This window comes from Podospora bellae-mahoneyi, chromosome 6, assembly GCF_035222275.1.
Source record: "Podospora bellae-mahoneyi strain CBS 112042 chromosome 6, whole genome shotgun sequence".
In the NCBI taxonomy this organism is placed as follows: Eukaryota; Fungi; Ascomycota; class Sordariomycetes; order Sordariales; family Podosporaceae; genus Podospora; species Podospora bellae-mahoneyi.
Window position 1 is genome coordinate 2431718 of NC_085885.1, and position 19725 is coordinate 2451442.

General features: G+C 53.0%; 8 protein-coding genes and 1 non-coding gene across 9 annotated transcripts; 6 read left to right on the top strand and 3 right to left on the bottom strand.

Moving 5' to 3' along the window:
* The first annotated feature begins 23 nt into the window (after positions 1–23).
* On the top strand, positions 24–2068 carry TAM41 (Mitochondrial translocator assembly and maintenance protein 41). Its single transcript, XM_062880499.1, has 2 exons — positions 24–187; positions 251–2068. Exons 1-2 carry the CDS (start codon positions 146–148, stop codon positions 1787–1789), a joined length of 1581 nt encoding a protein of 526 aa, XP_062729679.1. The 5' UTR covers positions 24–145; the 3' UTR covers positions 1790–2068.
* Positions 2069–2532: 464 nt separating this feature from the next.
* Positions 2533–3066, top strand: PMP3_2 (plasma membrane proteolipid Pmp3; the record flags this gene model as incomplete). The annotated part of the gene is made up of 1 exon (XM_062880498.1): positions 2533–3066. One exon carries the CDS (start codon positions 2533–2535, stop codon positions 3064–3066), a length of 534 nt encoding a protein of 177 aa, XP_062729680.1.
* Positions 3067–3656: 590 nt separating this feature from the next.
* On the bottom strand, positions 3657–5348 carry QC761_600340 (uncharacterized protein; the record flags this gene model as incomplete). The annotated part of the gene is made up of 3 exons (XM_062880497.1): positions 3657–4964; positions 5022–5167; positions 5222–5348. 3 exons carry the CDS (start codon positions 5346–5348, stop codon positions 3657–3659), a joined length of 1581 nt encoding a protein of 526 aa, XP_062729681.1.
* A 3042-nt stretch (positions 5349–8390) lies between these two features.
* QC761_600330 (uncharacterized protein) lies at positions 8391–9461 on the top strand (the record flags this gene model as incomplete). Its single annotated transcript, XM_062880496.1, has 1 exon — positions 8391–9461. One exon carries the CDS (start codon positions 8391–8393, stop codon positions 9459–9461), a length of 1071 nt encoding a protein of 356 aa, XP_062729682.1.
* A 1313-nt stretch (positions 9462–10774) lies between these two features.
* Positions 10775–11974, bottom strand: QC761_600325 (uncharacterized protein; the record flags this gene model as incomplete). The annotated part of the gene is given in 3 exon segments (XM_062880495.1): positions 10775–11272; positions 11288–11403; positions 11548–11974. Coding segments are annotated over 3 exon segments (1041 nt in total), but the record flags the coding sequence as incomplete, so codon positions are not given.
* A 427-nt stretch (positions 11975–12401) lies between these two features.
* On the bottom strand, positions 12402–13835 carry QC761_600320 (uncharacterized protein). Its single transcript, XM_062880494.1, has 2 exons — positions 13147–13835; positions 12402–13086 (listed from the first exon to the last, which is right to left on the bottom strand). The coding sequence occupies exons 1-2, from the start codon at positions 13460–13462 to the stop codon at positions 12725–12727; spliced, it is 678 nt and encodes a 225-aa protein (XP_062729684.1). The 5' UTR covers positions 13463–13835; the 3' UTR covers positions 12402–12724.
* Positions 13814–15061, top strand: cdc4 (myosin II light chain; the record flags this gene model as incomplete). Its single annotated transcript, XM_062880493.1, has 3 exons — positions 13814–14276; positions 14585–14738; positions 14799–15061. The coding sequence occupies exons 1-3, from the start codon at positions 14274–14276 to the stop codon at positions 15059–15061; spliced, it is 420 nt and encodes a 139-aa protein (XP_062729685.1). The 5' UTR covers positions 13814–14273.
* Positions 15062–16086: 1025 nt separating this feature from the next.
* Positions 16087–18463, top strand: PRD1 (metalloendopeptidase; the record flags this gene model as incomplete). Its single annotated transcript, XM_062880492.1, has 2 exons — positions 16087–17975; positions 18037–18463. The coding sequence occupies 2 exons, from the start codon at positions 16087–16089 to the stop codon at positions 18305–18307; spliced, it is 2160 nt and encodes a 719-aa protein (XP_062729686.1). The 3' UTR covers positions 18308–18463.
* A 694-nt stretch (positions 18464–19157) lies between these two features.
* QC761_0094750 lies at positions 19158–19251 on the top strand. Its single transcript has one exon. It is a non-coding gene; the product is annotated as a tRNA-Ile (tRNA).
* Positions 19252–19725: the final 474 nt, after the last annotated feature.

Sequence of the window (19725 nt, forward strand, 5' to 3'; positions counted from 1 at the left end):
CTTGGTTCCACAACATCCATGGCTTTGGATACGGACACCAGGTGATACTTCCTGCGGCATCCGCTGCTCTTTTTTTAAGAAAAACAACATTCCAGAAATATTCAATCTTTTTTATTTTTTTTTTTACTCTGAAATCCAAATACCAATGGCTGCTCCCACCTCCAACCGCCTCCCGTTTCTGCTGAGGGTGAGTCCCCGTCCCCTCCAGTGGTTGGCCAACGTCATAGCTCACCAAAAGCTTTCTATCTAGGGTCGCTTCCCACTGCGCCCCCGGCCCACCACGACCAGACCACTTCCCTTGGGAACTGCGCGACGATACGGAACGAACGTTGAGGATAAGAATGAGCTGGACAAGGAGTCAAGAGAGGGCGCCCAACACGATGCTGCCGCTGACCAGGCCACCGACACATCAAGGTCCGACACCAAGTCTGCCCAGGCCATCGCAGACGAGGCCTCGAGCAGATCCGACTCGGAGTCTTCGGTTGTCAGCGACCTCAAGGACTGGGAGACGAATCCAAACTTTAAGATCGAATCCTTTTCCGACCTACCCCACGCCAACTTTGGCGTCAACCAACACATACCGTTCGACGCCGAGTTCAAGGAAGTCTTGAAGGCTATCCCTTGGGCGTTCCGGGCGCCGATCCGTTATGCATTTGCTTATGGATCCGGAGTGTTTCCACAGTCGAAATCCAACGGCAAAACGGCAACCCCCGAAGAAGTAAAGGCTATACATCCAAAATGCCCACCAGCGGTAGCAAGACATCAAGATGGCACACCGAAAATGATTGACTTTATCTTTGGCGTGTCCCACACGCAACACTGGCACTCTCTCAATATGAAACAACACCGCGATCATTACTCGGGCCTTGCCACGCTCGGGTCGGGGGCCGTATCTTATGTGCAGGACAGAATGGGTGCTGGTGTCTACTTTAACCCATATGTTGTTGTCAACGGGATTTTGATCAAGTACGGAGTGGTGCTGCTAAAGACACTGGAGGAAGACCTGACCAACTGGGACACACTGTATCTGGCCGGTCGGTTGCACAAGCCAGTGAAGATTCTGCGCGATGACCCCAAGATTCGTCTCGCCAACCAGATCAACCTGCTTTCTGCTTTGAGGACGGCCCTGCTGCTGTTGCCGCCAAAGTTCACCGAAGAAGAGCTCTATGCCACCATTGCCGGCATCAGCTACCTCGGCGACCCACGAATGGCCCTGCCAACGGAGAACCCAAGCAAGGTCAAGAACATTGTCGGCAACAACATGACCAACTTTAGACGGCTGTATCTCCCACTTATCGAGACGCTCCCCAACGTCGAGTTCAACGACCCGGGAACCAGCGCCAAGGACTGGGTGTGGGAGGCTAGCAACCTCAACCTCGCTCAGGATATGGACCCTGTCAAACGCGGCAACATGGTGCGCCGGCTGCCAAGGTCATTCCGGTCACGTCTCTACTTTCAGTACCAGAGGAAATTCGCCATACCGCAGCTAGAGTTCAACAAGATGATGGAGGAAAGTAAGAATGAGGACTCGATCTCATTCAAGCGTCGCGAGGGCGGCGGGTTTGAGAGGCGTATTGTGCAGGACGACCCCACCGAGCTGCGCAGCTATATTCGGGAGGTGATTAAGCAGACTATCAGCTGGCCGGCCACGACACAATCCTTGAAGGGACCCCTCACCAGCGGCTGGACGAGGACGTGGCGGTATCTGATGGAGAAGATGGCCAAATACCGCGAGGGAAAGGCCAAGGAGGCTGAGGAAAAGGAGGAGAGCGAGGAGAAGAAGGCTTGATGTACTTTTATGATGACAATAATGAGCGTTGTTTTTGGGCTACATTGGCTGGAAGCGGTGGTTCGGGTTGTGCTGTGTCATGATACACGGGCCTCGTGTTTTTTTTAAGTGTACATATCACCATGCATGACTGTAGAATAGAGGTTGGCGTTTTGTTACTATGAGCGATTGAGAGGGATGGGTCATGAATAGAATGAATATACTTGGCATCTTTTTTCTATTCTAGGCATACGTATGTGTGGCTTTGATGAGGGGATGTGGTTATAATGCCGCGCGTGCTAAACAATGGGAATTTGGCTGGGCATTTGTTGAGCATATGTTGTGGCACGGTTAACACGGGAAGTAAGGCTAAAGGTTTTGGTGTGGCGGTGGTTGGTGGGTGGCGAGTGGTTGGAGCGAGGTCAGCGGGTGCTGGTCGGGTGTATTCTGGGCAGAACGAACTATGACGTAGGTTTGCCTGACTTACACGCAAAGCTACCGTTTGTGTCGATCGGTCAGGCCGGATTGAGACGTCATTGAGGGATGGTTGGGACCATGGGGGGGATTATAAGGGTCTTTTTTTGGTGCGGTTTTGAATTTGTTCTTAGCGACAGACTTTTTGAATCAAGCATCACCTTGTCACATACAGAACTATCACGAGTCGAGCAAGTTTGATATCTACCACAAGCAACAACACAGTTTGATTACATACCTACAACATACCTACCTACTACCCAACAAGAGAGACCACGACCAGCTGCAAGATGGAGAAATCACCGGCCTACAACTACAACTACAACAACAACAACAACAACAACGGGGGCATGGGAATGGACACGGGCATCACTGGCGGCACATCCTCCTCCTCTGCCAATCCTATGCAACAACCTGCGTACACCGACAACACCAAACCCCACACCAACGACTACTACGCCGCCCCTCCTGCCTCGTCTTCCGCAGGCGTAGGCGCAGGAGCAACACCAACAACCCACCCCGTGGGTATGGACCACACAAACCGCGACTCGATGGCATCCACCGCCGTACCCCCAGCTACCACCAGCATGAGTTCATCAAGTTTCACAGGAAGTGACGTCATCCTCCTCATCATGGCCATCTTCCTCCCCCCGGTGGCGGTCTTCTTGAAGAGGGGATGTGACGCGCATTTTTTTATCAACATCCTGCTCACGATCTTGGCGTGGTTGCCGGGCATGATTCATGCTTTTTATGTTGTAGTGAGGTACCCTGGTGATTTGGGGGATCGGAGGGCGAGGAAGGGGGAGGGGAAGAGGAGTATTTGAGAGTGAAGGATTTGGAATGGGGCAATGAATGGGACAATGGTAGAGCTTGGGGGATAGGAAGGGAGGGAGGAAATATGATACCAATTTGAGTAGCTGTTTTGATTTTTGTTATTGCGTCTTCAGGTGTGTAATGGAGTGTTGAATTTGGCAACCGTGAACTCTGAGAATGGCACCCGCAGGTTGTGGACCACGTCCTCACGCTGAACTTGCACAAACTGCCCAGCCCGTATCATTCCGCACCTTCTTGCCCAAAACAAAACCATCCGTAAATGCCACCGCGAAATTACAATCTTCCGGAGCATTCCCTGCGGCATTTTGGCAAATGGTCTTTGAATACTGCAATAGAAACACAACGTGTGGAGTCTTTGTTTCCTTATATTGTTTCCTGCCAGAAACCAAACCAATGCTCATCATCATGTCTATAGCTATTTAATTCAGTCATGCAATGCATACAAACTTCACCAGGCAAACGCTTCAACATGCACCTGGACAAAACCACAGCCATTTATCCCACGCTCCATGATTATCTACTGAAACCAAATACTCACATGCAAAAATATGTTCCCCTCAACCACTAGCCCCAAAACCCTTCAAGAAAACCCATTCAAAACCGTCGTATGAATAATAGCCTCCACATACATCCTATTCCTCAGCGTGCACCCCGCCCCAGCCTTGACCTTGAACATCCCATGCGGCCCCATCACAAACTCAGGCTCCTCCCCAATCTTGACCCTCAACTTCCCCGAAGCAAGTGACACCAGCCTGATCTGGTTCTCCTCCCCCTCGATCTTGAAAGTCTGATGGCTCCTGATAACATCCACCCGGAAAGCCCCATCCTCGCACACCTCCACAGCATGCGTGCTCGAAAGAAAAGACTTGGAAAAGGCAATGCTATCGGATTTGGGGTCCATCTCCCTGATCCGCCCCGGCGCAACCTCCCAGTCTTCTATTTCCAAAACTTGCTCCGCGATGACGAAGCCCGTGGTTTGGACACCGTTGGATGATGGTATCCCTTCCAAAATGCGGCTTTTGGGTTCCCCCCCCTGGTGTTTTACGATGGGTGGTGGTGGGGCTGGTTCTTCTGGGATAGACTCGTCAGGTTCTGCTGGAGCTGGAGGCGGCGCCTGTGGGTACAAATGTCCCGACTCAGAAGTCCGCGCCCTCAGCTTGTACCGAGTGGAAACACCCTCATGTTCTTCCTCAACCCCCTCCATGGCAGCGTTGCGCGCAATATCCGCCGGCTGTTCAGCTTGCGAGACCTGAGGGACCTGTGGAACAACCTGCTGAGCCTGGGCTGTAGCCTGCGCAGCTTGTGGAGACTTTCGACGCCGTGGCACGGGCCTTTGATGCACATCCGACCATCTCAGTGTGTGCATACGATATAGTTGTTGTTGTTCCTTCCTCATAACCCCGGGCGTCTTAACCCCCGGGAGCCAAACATTCATATGAACCTGGTTGGTTCCCGGTATTCTTCTAAGTGGCCTTGCTGCCATCACATTGGCCATTGGTTCCGCCGGGCTCTGCTGTTCCGTTGCCCTCTGCTGCTCCGCCGCCATCCGACCGGCGTCCTCTTCTGCCACCGCCCCCTGACTAGTTTTCTCTTCCGCCTCCATATGATCCCAAATGCTTTTTGGCGGCCAACTCCGATTAGCCAGTGCTTCATCGCCCACGGGCACATCGGCAGCAGCAGTAGCAGGCAACATATGATGCCGCAAGACCCACCAGTTCGCCGCCCACTCAACCGACCCATCGGGCCGCGTTTTGGCGACAACAACCGAGGGGCGCGGGTGAAGGATATTGCCGCTTGGGCCAATGTTGCCTCGCTTGGGGGCATATGCACCAACGAGATCAAAGCTCCCATCTCCGTTGTCTTTGAGATAACTTGCATAATGGGAGCGCTAGGAAAGACATCAGAAAGGTTCGCAGACAATGACTTCTCCAGCCAGGAGACGTACCGAGAAATGAAAACCCAGATCCTTCACCTTTATACACTTTGTCTCGCAGCTTCTGATTGGACACGGGAACGGTCTCGGTCCCGAACGCTCAGTATATCCAGCAGCAATCATGACTCCGCATTGCGATCTAGGGTCTCCGTTGTCATCTGCGACTCGTGAGTTTGTTTTGTCTCCAACACATTCATCAAATGCACACGTACCATCCCAGTCCGTGTACCTTCTTCCCGGTGAAGCAAACTCGAAGCCGTCAGAAGATGAAACGGTCGGAGAAGTCTGGGTGGTGTTTGCGGTTAGCGAACCGACAGCTTGCTCCGACACATTCGACATGCTGATGTCTGCATCGTCCCATCCTGGATCCTGGTAGTCCTGTTGGGCCCCTTGCCCGCTGCGAAGTATCCTGCCTACCCTCTCCCTTCCCCGGTCCTTCAGAGTGCAATACGTCTGGTTAGGATGGTAAAAGCAGTTCGCACAGCCTGATCACCTTGCTAACAATATCATCAGGAGGTCGAGGTGAAATCATGATGCATGACTGAAATAGGCCGTTGCCACTTGCGCCTCGGCCACACAACTTGGGGGCAGGCTCTCCTGTCACTTGCAGGATTAGGGCAGTGATGTCTCGCGGGTTGGTATCAGAGAAGGGGTTGGTCCTGATCCGCATGTGGTTCCAGTCGAAATCTGGTAGTTGAGGAAGAGAAAGCAAGGTCCTGACATGCCCCTTGCTAGGAGGCTCCCGACCTTTGCAATGCCTAAAGTAAAGGCTGGAGGGCTTTCCAGAGGGCTTTGGGGTCGCCGGGGGGTAGGAGAATTAAACTGAGCTGCTGAGCTTACTTTAGCAAGACTGGTCATAGGACTCTGGGCACCACTTTATTCGCTTCCAGCTCCCGATGGGGGCTGGCTGTTGTCGACATCGTATCGTCCGTGTCCTTGTTCCGGTAGCGAGGGAGCGACCATGAAAGGTTCAGACGGGTCCAGAGCTCCTACCGAGACCACAATGCCCGGTTTCGGTTTGGCACCCGAAGCTTGACCTTCACCATCCCGGAGTTTGGCATAATGTCCTCGTACCGAGAGAGTTCCGTCCATATTGTCGTGCAACAGGGAACCTCGATGTTGACGCTGTGGCAGAGTGTGAGCAATCATGGGTGGAAAAAATACAATTGAAGGCAAGGCATACGACGAAATGTCCACCTAGCTGCTTTATGGCAGAAGAAAGCTTCCGACACGATCGAACAGGGCAGATTCTAAAACATTAGTACATACGACCTCAGAAGTAGAAATCCCGAAACCTACCAGGGAAAGCCAGGACGAGCCGAGGACCACTCATATCCATCTGGTATAGTGGTACCGTACATAGACTCATTATTCCAACGCAAATAGGGTCGTCTGGATGGAGTGAGGTCTAGGGCGTGCGGTTCGACCTTTGCTACTTCGGCGGCCTCGGCCTGAACCTGGCTGTTTACGGGGTTTGTGACGACAGAGACATAGGTCGGCAGAGGGACGGGTGATATAACTGTGGGTTGAAAGTTGCCCGTTTGCGACTTTTTGTGCTGGCCATGGCTTTGGTCATTGGCTCCCGAAGTGCGTCGTCGTTTCAAAGCTTCAGAGATGGCTTTTCTCCTTTCAACATCGGTAGTATACTTTGTACCTTTGAGACCGGCATCTCTCTGTGCAGTTGGGGCAAATTGGACTGCCGGGCTATGGGTTGCGGTTCGGGGGGGCAAAATGTCACTGATGATTGGGGGAGACTCCCGAGCCCGAGTCGGCGGGCGGCGGCAGGGTGGGATTTTCCTTGCGGGGGGTGGTCATACCCGTGGACGCACTCTTGTCGCGACCTCCGAAAATCCAGCTTTCTATTGAGCCATTCACAGCAAGGTCCTGAAATGTCCGCGGCATTTGAGCTGTCATAGTATTCGAGGGCTCTTTCCAGGCCGCCTTACCAAGGCAATGCCCGCCTACACACCGTGGAAGGAACTCCGCCTTGCTGCTGGCTACGTCGACGGAGATTCGAGAGCTGATAAAGCTGCGGTAAGCCACTACGCAGATCCTGAATGGGCGTTTGCGTCGCAACTGTAGCAATTAAAGCCTGAAAACAAGCATCAGGCTGGAAAGCGTAAGTAGGTACCAGGTAGGTAAGAATTAGGTCAGCTGAGGTTTGAGGGCTTGTTGGTCGCCTGAAATGAGGTTTGAAGGATGGAAGAGTGGTCTTCTGTCCGGCAAAGGGCTTCTAACAAAAAAGGTAAGTTTTGGTTAGGCTTTAGGCACTGTTTTGTGTCTGGGCTTAAGTGGCCTGTGCGTGCTTAGCGCCTTAGCCTAAAGTAGCTTAAAAGAGAAATATCTCTTTCCTTTACTAAGCTAAATCCTTCAACTCAGTAGCAGGTTTTACTTACGTTTACGCTCATGTAACGAACTCTGATCCAGAACCTCCGAAAGGGATACATAGACCCGTGGATCACCTGGATCACCTTTCTTTCCTGTAGCTCACTATGCTCATTGTGATCCTGTCGCTCGCTTACCGGGATCTCCGTGAGCTCGTCGCTTTACTTCCAATTGGTCAGTAATGATTGGCCAGTGGCATCGCGCGCCCCGTGCGTTAGCTCTTCATCCACAATTGTACAGCTCATAATTCTTCTTAAGTACTACCTTACTTACAGCAGGCCAAACAGGCAGAGCCCACGAGGCTTTACGTAGGTAGTAGGCCAGACTACTCCTGTCGCTTATCGGCTCCAAGCACCTGCAGGGGCAAGTGCCCCAGACCCGCACCAATTGCCGGGCCTTTCCATTCTGTGTCTTTTTAACTTCTCCAACCCGAGACAAATCACCCGACTACATGGCAAAGAATTCTCAAGACTACTATCAGCTGTTTGTCTCTACTCCCTTTCGTCTGACGAGAGCACTGCAGCTACCATGGAGTTCGCACAGAGCGCCACGCAGCAAACGGAGTCCTTGGCCATCCATCATGAGCATAGCTTCCAACTACCTACCCAGCATTCCCGCTCACCGACGCCGAGAACACGGAGCGCTGATCAAAACCGGTACGGCCATCTCTCGCCGAGGCCAAGGCGGCTCCAGTGGGCTTTTCCGAGAATTGGGTTGTCCCGGGTTCTTGGGTTGCATGCGGAGACGTGAAACACTTATTTACAGGCCGTTATTGTTAATAAACCCGTGCTGGGATCTTTGATTTCCGCCAACGATGTTGCCGCGGAATAATTGCCTCCGCTTTGGCGAACATATTAGTGACACCTTTCGCTCGAGGTAGCGGAGGCGCCTTGGAGGGCTGAGGTAGGGAAATATATGAAGTCAGGTACTTACCACATCTCTAGTCGGTAGTACTCCCCCAGGATTCCCTTCCCGGCAAGCAGTCTCATATCAACCATGACGCAACTCAGCAGCCTCTTCCTGACCGCCGTGCTCGCCCTTGCCTCGGGTGTCCGGGCCCAGTGCGGTGCAGGCAGCCCCCATGCCACCGTGTCCGGCTCAGGCAATTCTTTTAGGACAACCAGAGGCTCCACTCAACTCTACTCTGGTTCCGACTACAGAGCTGCCATCCAGGCCGGTCTCGATGGAATCTCCAGCGGGCAGCGTGTTGCCGTTCTCGCCTCAGGATCCATCGGCGCCGGCACCATCACCCTCGCCTCGGGCAAGATCTTTGAGGGTTGCGGTACCATCAACGTGGGCAACCGCGCCGGCCGAGGCGCCATTGAGATCCAAAACGTAAACGATGTCCAGATTCCTTTCCTCACCATGACGGGCAACCCCTACTTTGGCCTCCGTGTCTCCGGCACCCGCAACCTCAAGCTCGGCAAGCTCAACTTCAACCTCAGCGGTGGTCTCGCCATCCGTTTCGACCGCGACGCCGCCATGAACTACAACGTCGAGATGGACACCATCACGGTCACCGGAGCTGGAAGCCATGCTGTCGAGACCTGGAACATTGACGGCCTGAAGATCAACTCTGTCATTGCGCGCGACGTGGGCGAGTCCGGTCTGCTGCTGCAAAACACCAGAAACGCTTGGGTCGGTCTCGTCGATGGCAACAACGTCGCCACCGGCACTGGGTATGCCACCTTCCGTATGGCCAACGAGAACGGCAAGAACGCCAATGGGAACTACAACACCAACGTGTACATCGACAAGGTCATCTCCCGCGGTGGTGGTCGCGGTATCTTCTGCGTCTCTCGCTCTGGTGGTGTGGTTATCCAGAACGTCGACTTGTCCAACAACGGGAACAACGCCATTCTCATCGAGAACTGCTACAACGTCTCGATCCGCAGCGGCACCGTCAACGGCGGTGGAGAGGTCCGCCTGTCTGCCCGTTCAGAGTTCCCCAACAACAAGGACATCTGGATCACCCTGCAGGTGAACAACAACTCTGTTCGTGAGTCGCCATGTGGCGAGAACACAAACTTCTCCATCAGTGGCAACGCCCGACAGCAGATCTGCTAAAAAAGGGGCTGGTGGAGCCAGTACTTTTGGGTTAGAAGTCAAAAGGGGTGGAGCAAAAGTTGCCATGTATATACACGGTTAATCACATAGGAATGCACTTTCCATAAATCTTGATATTCAAGCTCGAGGCATTTGCTCGTCTCCGGGGAGTTGACTGAGGGAGCTGACTTGAGCAGACCTTGTTGGAGGTGCACTCGATCGATCTCGGACCCACGGGGAGTTGAGCTAATCACGCCAGATCACACTTCGGTAGCAGCAGCCACAGGAGGATAAGCAACACGCAAAGCACAGGTGTACGCGAAGCACTAGTAGCAAGCAAGAGAAACACGGGCAGGAGAAACACACGCAAGAGATATTACGAGTGTGACATCAAAGCATATCGAACGCAAGACATCACAGCAAAGTAAACACCAAGGTTCAACCAGAAAAGCATGCTTTGAATGTGTGCAGCTGTTCCAAAATTGAACAACAACAACAACAACAAAAAAAAAAAAAGAAAAAAAAAGGTAAAAAAAAGACCCTCACTAAAATCCTTTCCTTGGTCCCTTCATGCGAACCACACGAGGAGTAGGAAAAGAGTGACCCCCTTTCTAAACCTGTCATCACACTCATACATACATCCAATCATGATCATGATCATGATCCATTCATTCCATCATCCATCATTCATCATCCATCATTCATCATCCATCATTCATCATCCATCATTCATCATCCATCATTCATCATCCATCATCCATCATCCATCATTCATCATCCATCATTCATCATCCATCCATCCATCCCATCATGATCATCATCTAAACCGTTCAAATATACTCCCCCAAGACAGCACAGGTGTGAAAATATAACCCTTGCCACGGGTCTATGGGGTACGACAACAGAGCCTTTCACCATGACCGAGTTGCCGACGTTGTTGTTGATATCCCTCCTGATCATGTCGAAGGGCGTGGCGCGGCGAAGAGAAGTTGGCGAAAAGGTGCAAAGGGGGTGTGACTGTCTCCTCTGCAAAATCTGATCACGACTTCTTAAGTTGCCGTCCTTGATCATATCCTCCCAAATCCTCGTTGCTGTTCCTGTTCGGACTCTCTCCTCACATGTATGCATGTGGCGGAGCGGAGCGGAGCGGAAGGGAAAAGGGGAAGGGGAAGGGGAAGCGGAAGGGGAAAAAGAGGGTAGTCAGTGCAGAGTGTGAAGGGAGGAGAGGGTCAGTAGATATGTCGCTGCAGCCATCCCATCCCATCCGTCAGTTTCCACGCAGCCAGCCATCCGTGATTGTAACCGCCGCCTGGGCAGACGTCGTCATCGTCATTTCACTTCTTCCCGCTCTTCCTCTTCTGCACAACCGTGCACCACTGCCCACCATCTCCCTCCTCTTCCACCACACCGCCACAACAATGACCGACAGGCCCGGCCGATAGCCTCCACTCTTCAACCTTCTGGACCTTGCCATCCTTTTCCCCATTTGACGATGACGTCCGTCTCTTCCTCTTATCGGTGTCGCCCGCAAACGACGCTGGCGTCTGGGAGCGCCGCCAGGATTGGTCAATCTGGCGCGGTGGCAGTGGTGGTGGTGGTGGTGAGGGACTGGCCGCCAAACGCGCCGGTGGAGTCGACGGCGGCGTTGGCAAACCGGCGAGAGAGGGCCCAGAGGCGGTGGTGGTGGCGATGGTCACCATGGCGTTGTTGACGTCGCGCCAGCGCTGCGGAGCCGCCTGGCGCATGTGAGCGAGGAGGTCAGAGAGCGACTGCCTCGTCAGTTGCTTGTTCTCCTGCCCACGCCAGGCGCTCAGGCAGGTCGCCGGCACGGCCTAGACTCTGGTCACGTCGATCCACGTCGGGAAGTTGAAGCGGATGCCGTGCTGGAGCTGGATAAAAGGCCGACTGGGATCGGGCCTTTCCGAGTTACAGTTGGCGGCTGCGGGGAAAACCGTCTTGTCGGCTGTGAGGTAGATGGTCAGCAAGGTTGGACATGAAGATGGATATGAGGGTGATACGATAATAGCGGGAAGGTGACAGGAAGGTGACAGGAAGGTGACATGAACTGAGCACGGCATGCATGATAATGGATTGGCGATGTACTTACGATGTATCTTCCTGAGGTCTGGCCTCCACCATGGAGCTTGCGCGGTCCCACGCGAAGAGCACCCGAACGACGAGATCAACGCAATCAGGGCCATGAACCCGTCATGCGACCGCTTCAGGATAATGCAAGGGTGGCCAAAGCCTCCCTGGTCCATCCGCGGTGTGGTCTGGTTGATGTCGCTCATGTGGATGAACTTCTCGCTCATCAACCTAACACATTGCCCCGAGGGCATGGAGTCGATGGCGTGTGGGCCATATCGTTCGCAAGCGCTGGAATGACTGCGGTTGCATGAGAGAGAGAAATGGAAAAAAGCGAAACACCGGGGCAGAAGAAGAGTATATGTAACTGAATTAAGCTTAAACTTTTTCGAAACCAATGTGGACCAGGGAATCTCTTCAAAGTCACTGCAGTGACGCGTCGTGGCCGGGACTCAACCATCGTGAGTCTGATTATGGTCGATGTGGAGAAATGGGCTGGACGCCCTGTTTCTCAACTTGTCTTTCGATGCTTTCAATGCTTGTTAGGCACGACTGTAGACTTTGTGGCAGGACTGTCCGGTGAAGTGAGATGGAGACGGTCCAGCTGACAACTTGCAAAATTATTGACTGATTTCTGGAAAAGAAGTAAAAACAGCTTGTTGGGGAAGTGAAATTGGTATACCAACCGGGATAATTCGAATATCCCGTGTGGCGGGATCCCATAAGTTTTAATCTACTGCCACGTATTGAATATTCAGCGACTTCTGGTTATAGCATAGACTTCCGGTTTTTCTTTTTGGGTTCTGGGGTGGCTTTGAATTGGAGGCCCGCCGCCCCTGGCTTGATCCATACATTGTTCCAACAACCCACCTCGAGAAGATTCTGCCTCTGTCCTGAAAGCTGATTAAGACTGAGGAAATGAAAACTGATATACATGGTGATGGGAGTTTTGGTTCTATCCTGCACTTCACAAAACATACTACGGAATAATAAATTTTCCAGGGGCGCTTTGTCTTATAATCGGAGCTACCCAGTTCCAGATTAGCAACTGTTCTATGAGACCGGCTTCCCAATACACAAACCATTGTGTCTGCAACATAAAAAATCCAGTAACAAGTCATTATATGACAAGCACGAAGGAAACAGCAGATCAGAATTGAATCCCAACATCAAGGCTCATGATAACAAACTCGTCTCTCTCACAACTTCCCCACAGCCTTCAACCCCCTCTCCCCATCAACAAGCACACACCACCCCTCCCCTCCCCAACCCCCATCCCCCGCAACCACGGCCCTAAAGTTGTTCTTCGCAAAAGCCAGCACCTCATTGTTAAAAGTGCCCGGCTGCAAAAACACACTCGGGAAGCCGAGCTCCTTTGCCTCTTTCAAACTGGAAAGGGTAATAGCAGGGGGGGTGATGAACGAAACCGAGGTCTCCTCTGGCTTCTCGATCTCTTTGAGCGAGGTGACAACGGGGCGGTCCTCACCGTCGACGGGAATGGGCTTGCCGGAGGGGTTGATGGGGGTGACAGGGAGGTTGTGGTTGAGGTACCATTTGAAGACTTGAACCGGTGTTAGTATGTGTTGTTTGATTACCTAGGGATGAGGTTGGTGATAGGTACCTTTGTACCCGTACTTCTCTTGGTTGGCACTAGCTCCCACGACGGCATACTTGGGAGACTGGAAAAACGTCCTGAGTGTCGCATCGGTAGCAGCCATGGTTGCGAATTGAGCTGTCTTGAGACGGGGTTTGAATAAAGTGCGGCTGAGAGAGTGTGATGTCGTTGTGAGTGGAGCACAGTTATGGCAGTTTATAGTTGTGGGAGTGTGAAGAGGAAACCAGGTGTAAGCTGGAGAATGCACTCGAACGGATCGTGAAACTGGACTGCAAGCGAGGTTCAATCGAGAGGACAAAGAGGGAAGAAGCTGACGATGCATCTAAATGTATTTAATGCGCTTAGGTGAGAGGAAAATGACAAATCTTTGCGGCACACGCTGCAAGCCGAATCACACAATGTCAAGCAAAGAGCCGCCAAGGACCCCAAGAGATGCGGGCGACGCCGATGTTATAGCGGTTGACGCCCCCGCAAACGGGAGGTGCTAATGCCGCTGGAGGCTGGAGCAATGACGTGCCTCGGTCTAGGAGACGAGAGGTGCCCCGCTGGCTGGTAAGGTATCAGGCAGGGACAAAGGGGTCGGCTTGCTGCGCAACAGACAGCTGATGGATTGCGACCTGGAGCTAGTCGGATAAGAGATAATCCAACCAGTGAAACTCAAAGAAACATAACTGTGCCGATGTGTGTGCTGTCACGTGCCTGGAATGAATGGCATCACGTGCTATGGCTTCCCCGATCCTCTTGTTCTGCACTCCTGCCAAAGATGGGTTAACCTTGCCTTGAAGGCCATCTTCGACTTCCAACTTCATGGAAACTGAGTGCCCCGTATCGATAAGAAAAGGAGGGGCAGTGCCAAGGCGTGTGGTGGGTTGTTGCTGGAGCCGTTGCCCCGTGAAACAGTCAACAAGCACCGGCATGGAGGCACAGACCAAGACAGCGCAGCCCGACCATTTCAGCTGGCGGTCAAACCAAGGCCATAGAAATTGGCAACCCCCCGTCTCTGAATCCACTCTCTAGACCGCACATCAACTTCCGAATAGCTTCGTCTTGTTCTGCCCTCAGCATTTAAGCAAAGTTTCCTGCCCAGCCTTTTCCGCGCGTTCATTTAGTTTTGCATCACACACGCAATCAAAATGGTGAGTACATATGCCACGCACAGTTCGAGGATCAGGAGAGCGCCATCAAAGCAGCAGCACAGCCAATCAGCCACCACAGTCCCCCCCAAATTGTTAGCGCACCGATGCGGTACGGCGGTACGGCGGTTACCTGTACCTGGCGGGCAGTGGTGCCAACTTTAAAAGTTGGATGGTCGCTTGTCTTTGACGGCGACGACAACGACTGACTGCTTTCTATTTTTTTTGCGCCCAATTGCTTCTCTCTCCCGACCTCGAATCATCGCATCGCATCCTAAAAGATGGCCACTAATCAGTTTGACTCCCCGCAGGCTTCGACCAACTACAAGGAGGCTTTCTCTCTGTTCGACAAGCGCGGCAACGGCCGTGTCACCCTCGATAGCTTGGGCGATCTCCTGCGCGCCTGCGGCCAGAACCCAACCCTTGCCGAGATCCAGGAGCTCGAGAAGAACGTTGGCGGTGATTGTGAGCAGAAGAACATGGAAGTGCACAAGGCACAGTGACTGACAGACGACTCCAATATAGTCGACTTTGAGACCTTCCAGCGCATTCTGAACCGACCGGGCGGCTTCCGTGACCCTGGCGAGCCCGACGAGTACTGCCGCGGTTTCCAAGTATTCGACAAAGACATGACGGGCTTTATCGGCGTGGGCCAGCTCAAGTACATCCTGACGAACCTGGGCGAGAAGATGACCGAGGAGGAGGTGGACGAGCTGCTCAAGGCGGTGGACACCAGCAACGGGCAGGTCAACTACACGGAGCTCGTCCGCACCATTCTCGCCAACTAGAGGGAGGTGAAGCTACCGGACGTATGGGGGTCTGCAGTATGACAGACATGTTTTCATTTTGGGGGCACTTGCATCGATTAAGAGGCGGGCCAGGCGTTGGAGTACTTTTGGGGCGATCTATCATGTATCGATTCTGGGCAGCTGGATGAGGCTCTGTTGTGCCCTTGTGGTTTGGGATAGTAATAGAGACTTGTTGGCAACATTTGATGAGACTGCGCTGGTGGCTGTGACTCGATGGATGGATGTGGATTCGAGCAAGTTCCAGCAGGGATATGGCTTTTCAGTCCCGGACACGGATACATGCAGTCTTCACTTCCCAACTCTGTTTCCAAATGTCTTCGCGAATACTGGACTCTCAATGCCCTCAAAACTCCAAGTCCCGTGTCGACGACCCTTTATATGTCCCTTACGCCGACATCGACAGCAGGGGTGGATCGCCAGATGCACGGACCCCTGTCGGGCCTGGTCCTAGCTCAAACATAGCATGCCGGACCTCGATTACCAGACATCATCGTTCGAGCTGCAGCAAGTGAAGACAACACTTGACGACGAATGCCAGTGCCGCTCGGTCTCCTCCCTCGGACCACGTAGCTCACTATTGAACTACTGTTAAGCACACCGCTCCCCCGCCTCTCGTCACCCGTCAGCTCGTAGCACCTTGTTCTCTATCCGTCTCACGAACCCCGCAGTTGGGTTCTCTTATTGACATCTGTCTCCGTGCGTACAGTGCAGTTGTCAACCTGGCGCCCAACATTCCCTCCGCACGGCAGGCCGTCTTCCTGCTTCTCTTTTCCCTTCTCCTCTTCTCCACCGTCACCGTCATCCTGGCTGCGCCACGGTACGCCCCCCGCATTTCTGCGCTGTTCACGCAGTTACGGTACAGCCGCCCCCACCATTTCAAAGGTCAAGCTCCTCTCGGTCACGTCTTCAATGTGGTTACTGCTGCCACCACTACCTCCGCACGTCTAGCTACACTGTCGTACTCAACCCTAGGCTCCTTCTACACACACGCACCCGACGTCAACATGGCCAAATACGCCAACCCTCCCCAGGACCCCCCGTTGTTCACCGGCACCAAGGACTCCATCGTCGCCGACTCCAAGGCTCTCTGCGACAACACACGCTCCCTCCTTGACAAGCTTGTTGCTGAGATCAAGCCGAACGACGCTGCCACCTTCGAGGCCGTCCTCCGCCCCCAGATCGAAGACGAGAACCAGAGCTCGCTATCGGCCCGCATCCTTGGCTTCTACCAGTATGTCAGCGCCGATGCCGCCCTTCGCGATGCCAGCACCGAGGCCGAGAAGATTATGGACGAGTTCGGCATCGAGGTCAGCATGCGCGAGGACGTCTTCAAGCTTGTCGATGCCGTCTACAAGAACAGCGGGCTTGCTGAGAGCAAGGAACAGGACAAGGACCGTCTGATCACCGAAGAGCTGGCCAAGATCACCGGTCTGGAGAGCGTTGAGAGCGCCAGACTGTTGGAGAAGGAACACAAGAGCTACATCAAGAATGGCCTCGGTCTTCCCGAGGGTGAGAAGAGGGACCGCTTCAAGGAAATCAAGAAGAAGCTTAGCCAGATCAGCATTGCCTTCCAGAAGAACCTCAACGAGGAGAATGGCGGCCTCTGGTTCACCCTAGAGGAGCTCGATGGCGTTCCGCAGGATGTCTTGGACGGCCTGGAGAAGGGCACCGGCGAGAACGAGGGCAAGCTACGTCTCTCCTTCAAGTACCCCGACCTCTTCCCCACCCTCAAGTTTGCCAAGAACCCCGAAACTCGCCGCAAGGTGTTCATCGCGAACGAAAACAAGTGCAACGACAATGTTGAGCTGTTCCGTGAGGCTATCGAGCTTCGGGACGAGGCCGCTCGTCTGCTCGGTTACCCTGACCACGCCACCTTCCGCATTGAGGACAAGATGGCCAAGACGACCAAGACTGTTCTTGACTTCTTGAACGATCTCAAGGAGCGTCTCGGCCCTGGTGGTCTCAAGGAAATCGAACACCTCAAGGAGCTGAAGAAGAAGGACCACGAGGAGCGCGGTCTCCCGTACGATGGCAACTACTATCTCTGGGATCATCGTTACTACGACCGCCTGATGATTGAGAAGGAGTACAGCATTGATGAGAATGCGATTGCTGAGTACTTCCCAATCACCTCCACCATCGAGGGCATGCTCAAGATCTTTGAGACGCTCTTTGGCCTCGTTTTCAACCAGTTGACTCCTGAGGACCGCGCGCGTATCTCGCCTACCGGGAAGGCTGAGGATATCGCATGGCATGAGGATGTTATCATCTTTAGCGTATGGGACGACAAGTCGGAGGGTGAAGGGTTCGTCGGGTACCTCTACCTAGATCTCCATCCCCGTCAAGGCAAGTATGGCCACGCCGCCAACTTCAACCTGCAGCCTGGCTTCATCCAGGCCAACGGTTCAAGACGCTACCCCGCCACTGCCTTGGTATGCAACTTCTCCAAGCCCACCAAGGAGAAGCCTTCTCTCCTCAAGCACGACGAGGTTGTCACCCTCTTCCACGAGCTGGGTCACGGTATCCATGACCTTGTCGGCCGCACTCAGTATGCTCGCTACCATGGCACTTCCACGGTTCGAGACTTTGTGGAAGCCCCCAGTCAGATGCTGGAGAACTGGTGCTGGACCCCCAGTCAGCTCAAGAGCCTGAGCAAACACTACAAGACGGGCGAGTCGATTCCCGACGATCTTATCGAAAAGCTCATCTCGACCAAGCACGTCAATGATGCTCTCTTCAACCTGAGACAGCTGCACTTTGGCCTGTTCGACATGACGGTTCACACACCCAAGTCGCATGAGGAACTCAAGAAGCTGGACATCAGCAAACTGTACAATGACCTCCGGGCGGACATTTCCAAGATCAAGGGGCCCGAGGAGCAGGGTGAGGCCAGGTAAGTTTTTTTTTATTGTCAAGGGCTCGAGTCAGTTTTCAATGCTAACTGTTGTTTGTAGCAACTGGGGTAACGGCCAGGCGACGTTTGGGCACTTGATTGGGGGTTATGATGCGGGCTATTATGGTTATTTGAGCTCGCAGGTGTATTCGACTGACATGTTTTATACCAAGTTCAAGAAGGACCCGATGAACGGGGTGGAGGGGAGGAGGTACAGGCATACCGTGCTGGCGAAGGGGGGGTCCAGGGATGAGATGGTTTCGTTGGAGGAGTTTCTTGGGCGGAAGCCGAGTTCGGAGGCTTTTTACAAGGAGTTGGGGTTGGAGGGTTGAGGGGTGGCCGCTTTTCTTTTGTGGTTTGGGCTGGAGCACTTTTGCTAGCCATCGTTATCAGGAACAATGTTACCAGTGTATATCGTTCTCGAATGAAAAGAATTTTGGACTGGTAGATGAGGTGGCAGTTGTGCTGGGGTGAGGAGGCTGAAAAAAGGCTTGTTTCGAGTTTGCCACTTCCGTTTGGGTCATCTGAACTTTGTACATTACGCCTCGGCCCGCTTTCTAGTGTCTCCGAAGGGAAGTCCCGTCCCTCCATGTTGGACTACAAACGACTGCCGAGATCTTCTAGATGTTTGTAACTACCGCGAGTCATCACGTAACAGTATTGGAGATACTTGCGCTTCCTCATTTCCGAAGTCCGGTTCTGGTTCTGGAAGCTGCAGGTGAAGGATGAAAGGGGGAGAGGCTGGCTCACCGACAACGGCGGTGGGGGGAGGTGGGTTTGGGCTGGGGATCCTGACTTGGACGGATTAGGAAGGTGAGGTATAGGATCAGCTCTTGAAGGGGCGGGTTGCCGGTGGAGGTGAGTCGTCGGTGACGGATTTGGCTGCCGGTTGAGTAATGGGGAGAGCTTCCCTTTGGCCGTCGGCAGTTGGAGGGGGTTGTTGTGCTGTGTGCTTTCCTGAGGTATCTGCTGGGTGGTGAGGCTGTTGGTCAGGTTGTTTGGGGGGTGGGGATGGATGTGAGAGATGAGACTGGTTGTATACGGAGTACAATTCAACAGGAAAGGACTCAACTGACCCGTTAGCAGGAGGAGACGAAAAGGGGGTGACCAGGAGGTTTTGCAACATGGCACAGAAAGCAATGTAGGGTGAGGGTGGGAACTGAGAAAATACTAAACCACGAAGCCCGATTAGCTCAGCTGGTTAGAGCGTCGTACTAATACTGGAGACAGTATGTAGTCAATGCGAAGGTCAACAGTTCAATCCTGTTATTGGGCATCTATCTTTTCTTTTCCTATCTTCTTTTTCTTTTTCTTATTGTCTATTTCTTTGCTCTCGTGGGTGTGACCTCCTGATGGTTTATGTATGGCTTGGTGGTTGTGATGAATGGCTACGTGACTATTGAAATTTTGGTGCGTAGATTTAATCAAGATTAATGCTAAAAAAAGCAAAGAAAAACCATACATACATAAACACAGTGTGAGTCAAGATGTTGATTCCAAAGGTCCTGGCGGAGCATGAAGGCTGTAAGTAAGACTTGAGCTTTGTTTAACCCAAAACGAAGTTGGGCTTGGATAAGCTTGGGTGAATAGTTCCCCTTATTTTCCAATGTGGGGAGTGGGCTGCTTTGTCAGAGGGTAGCTGGCATTTTTGGACAGGCAAATTCTATTAAATAGCGAAATGAGATATTTTGGGATATCGATTTCTTGGGGTAGATTTAGTAGTGTGGTGGTTGTGCGAGGCGCTGAGAGA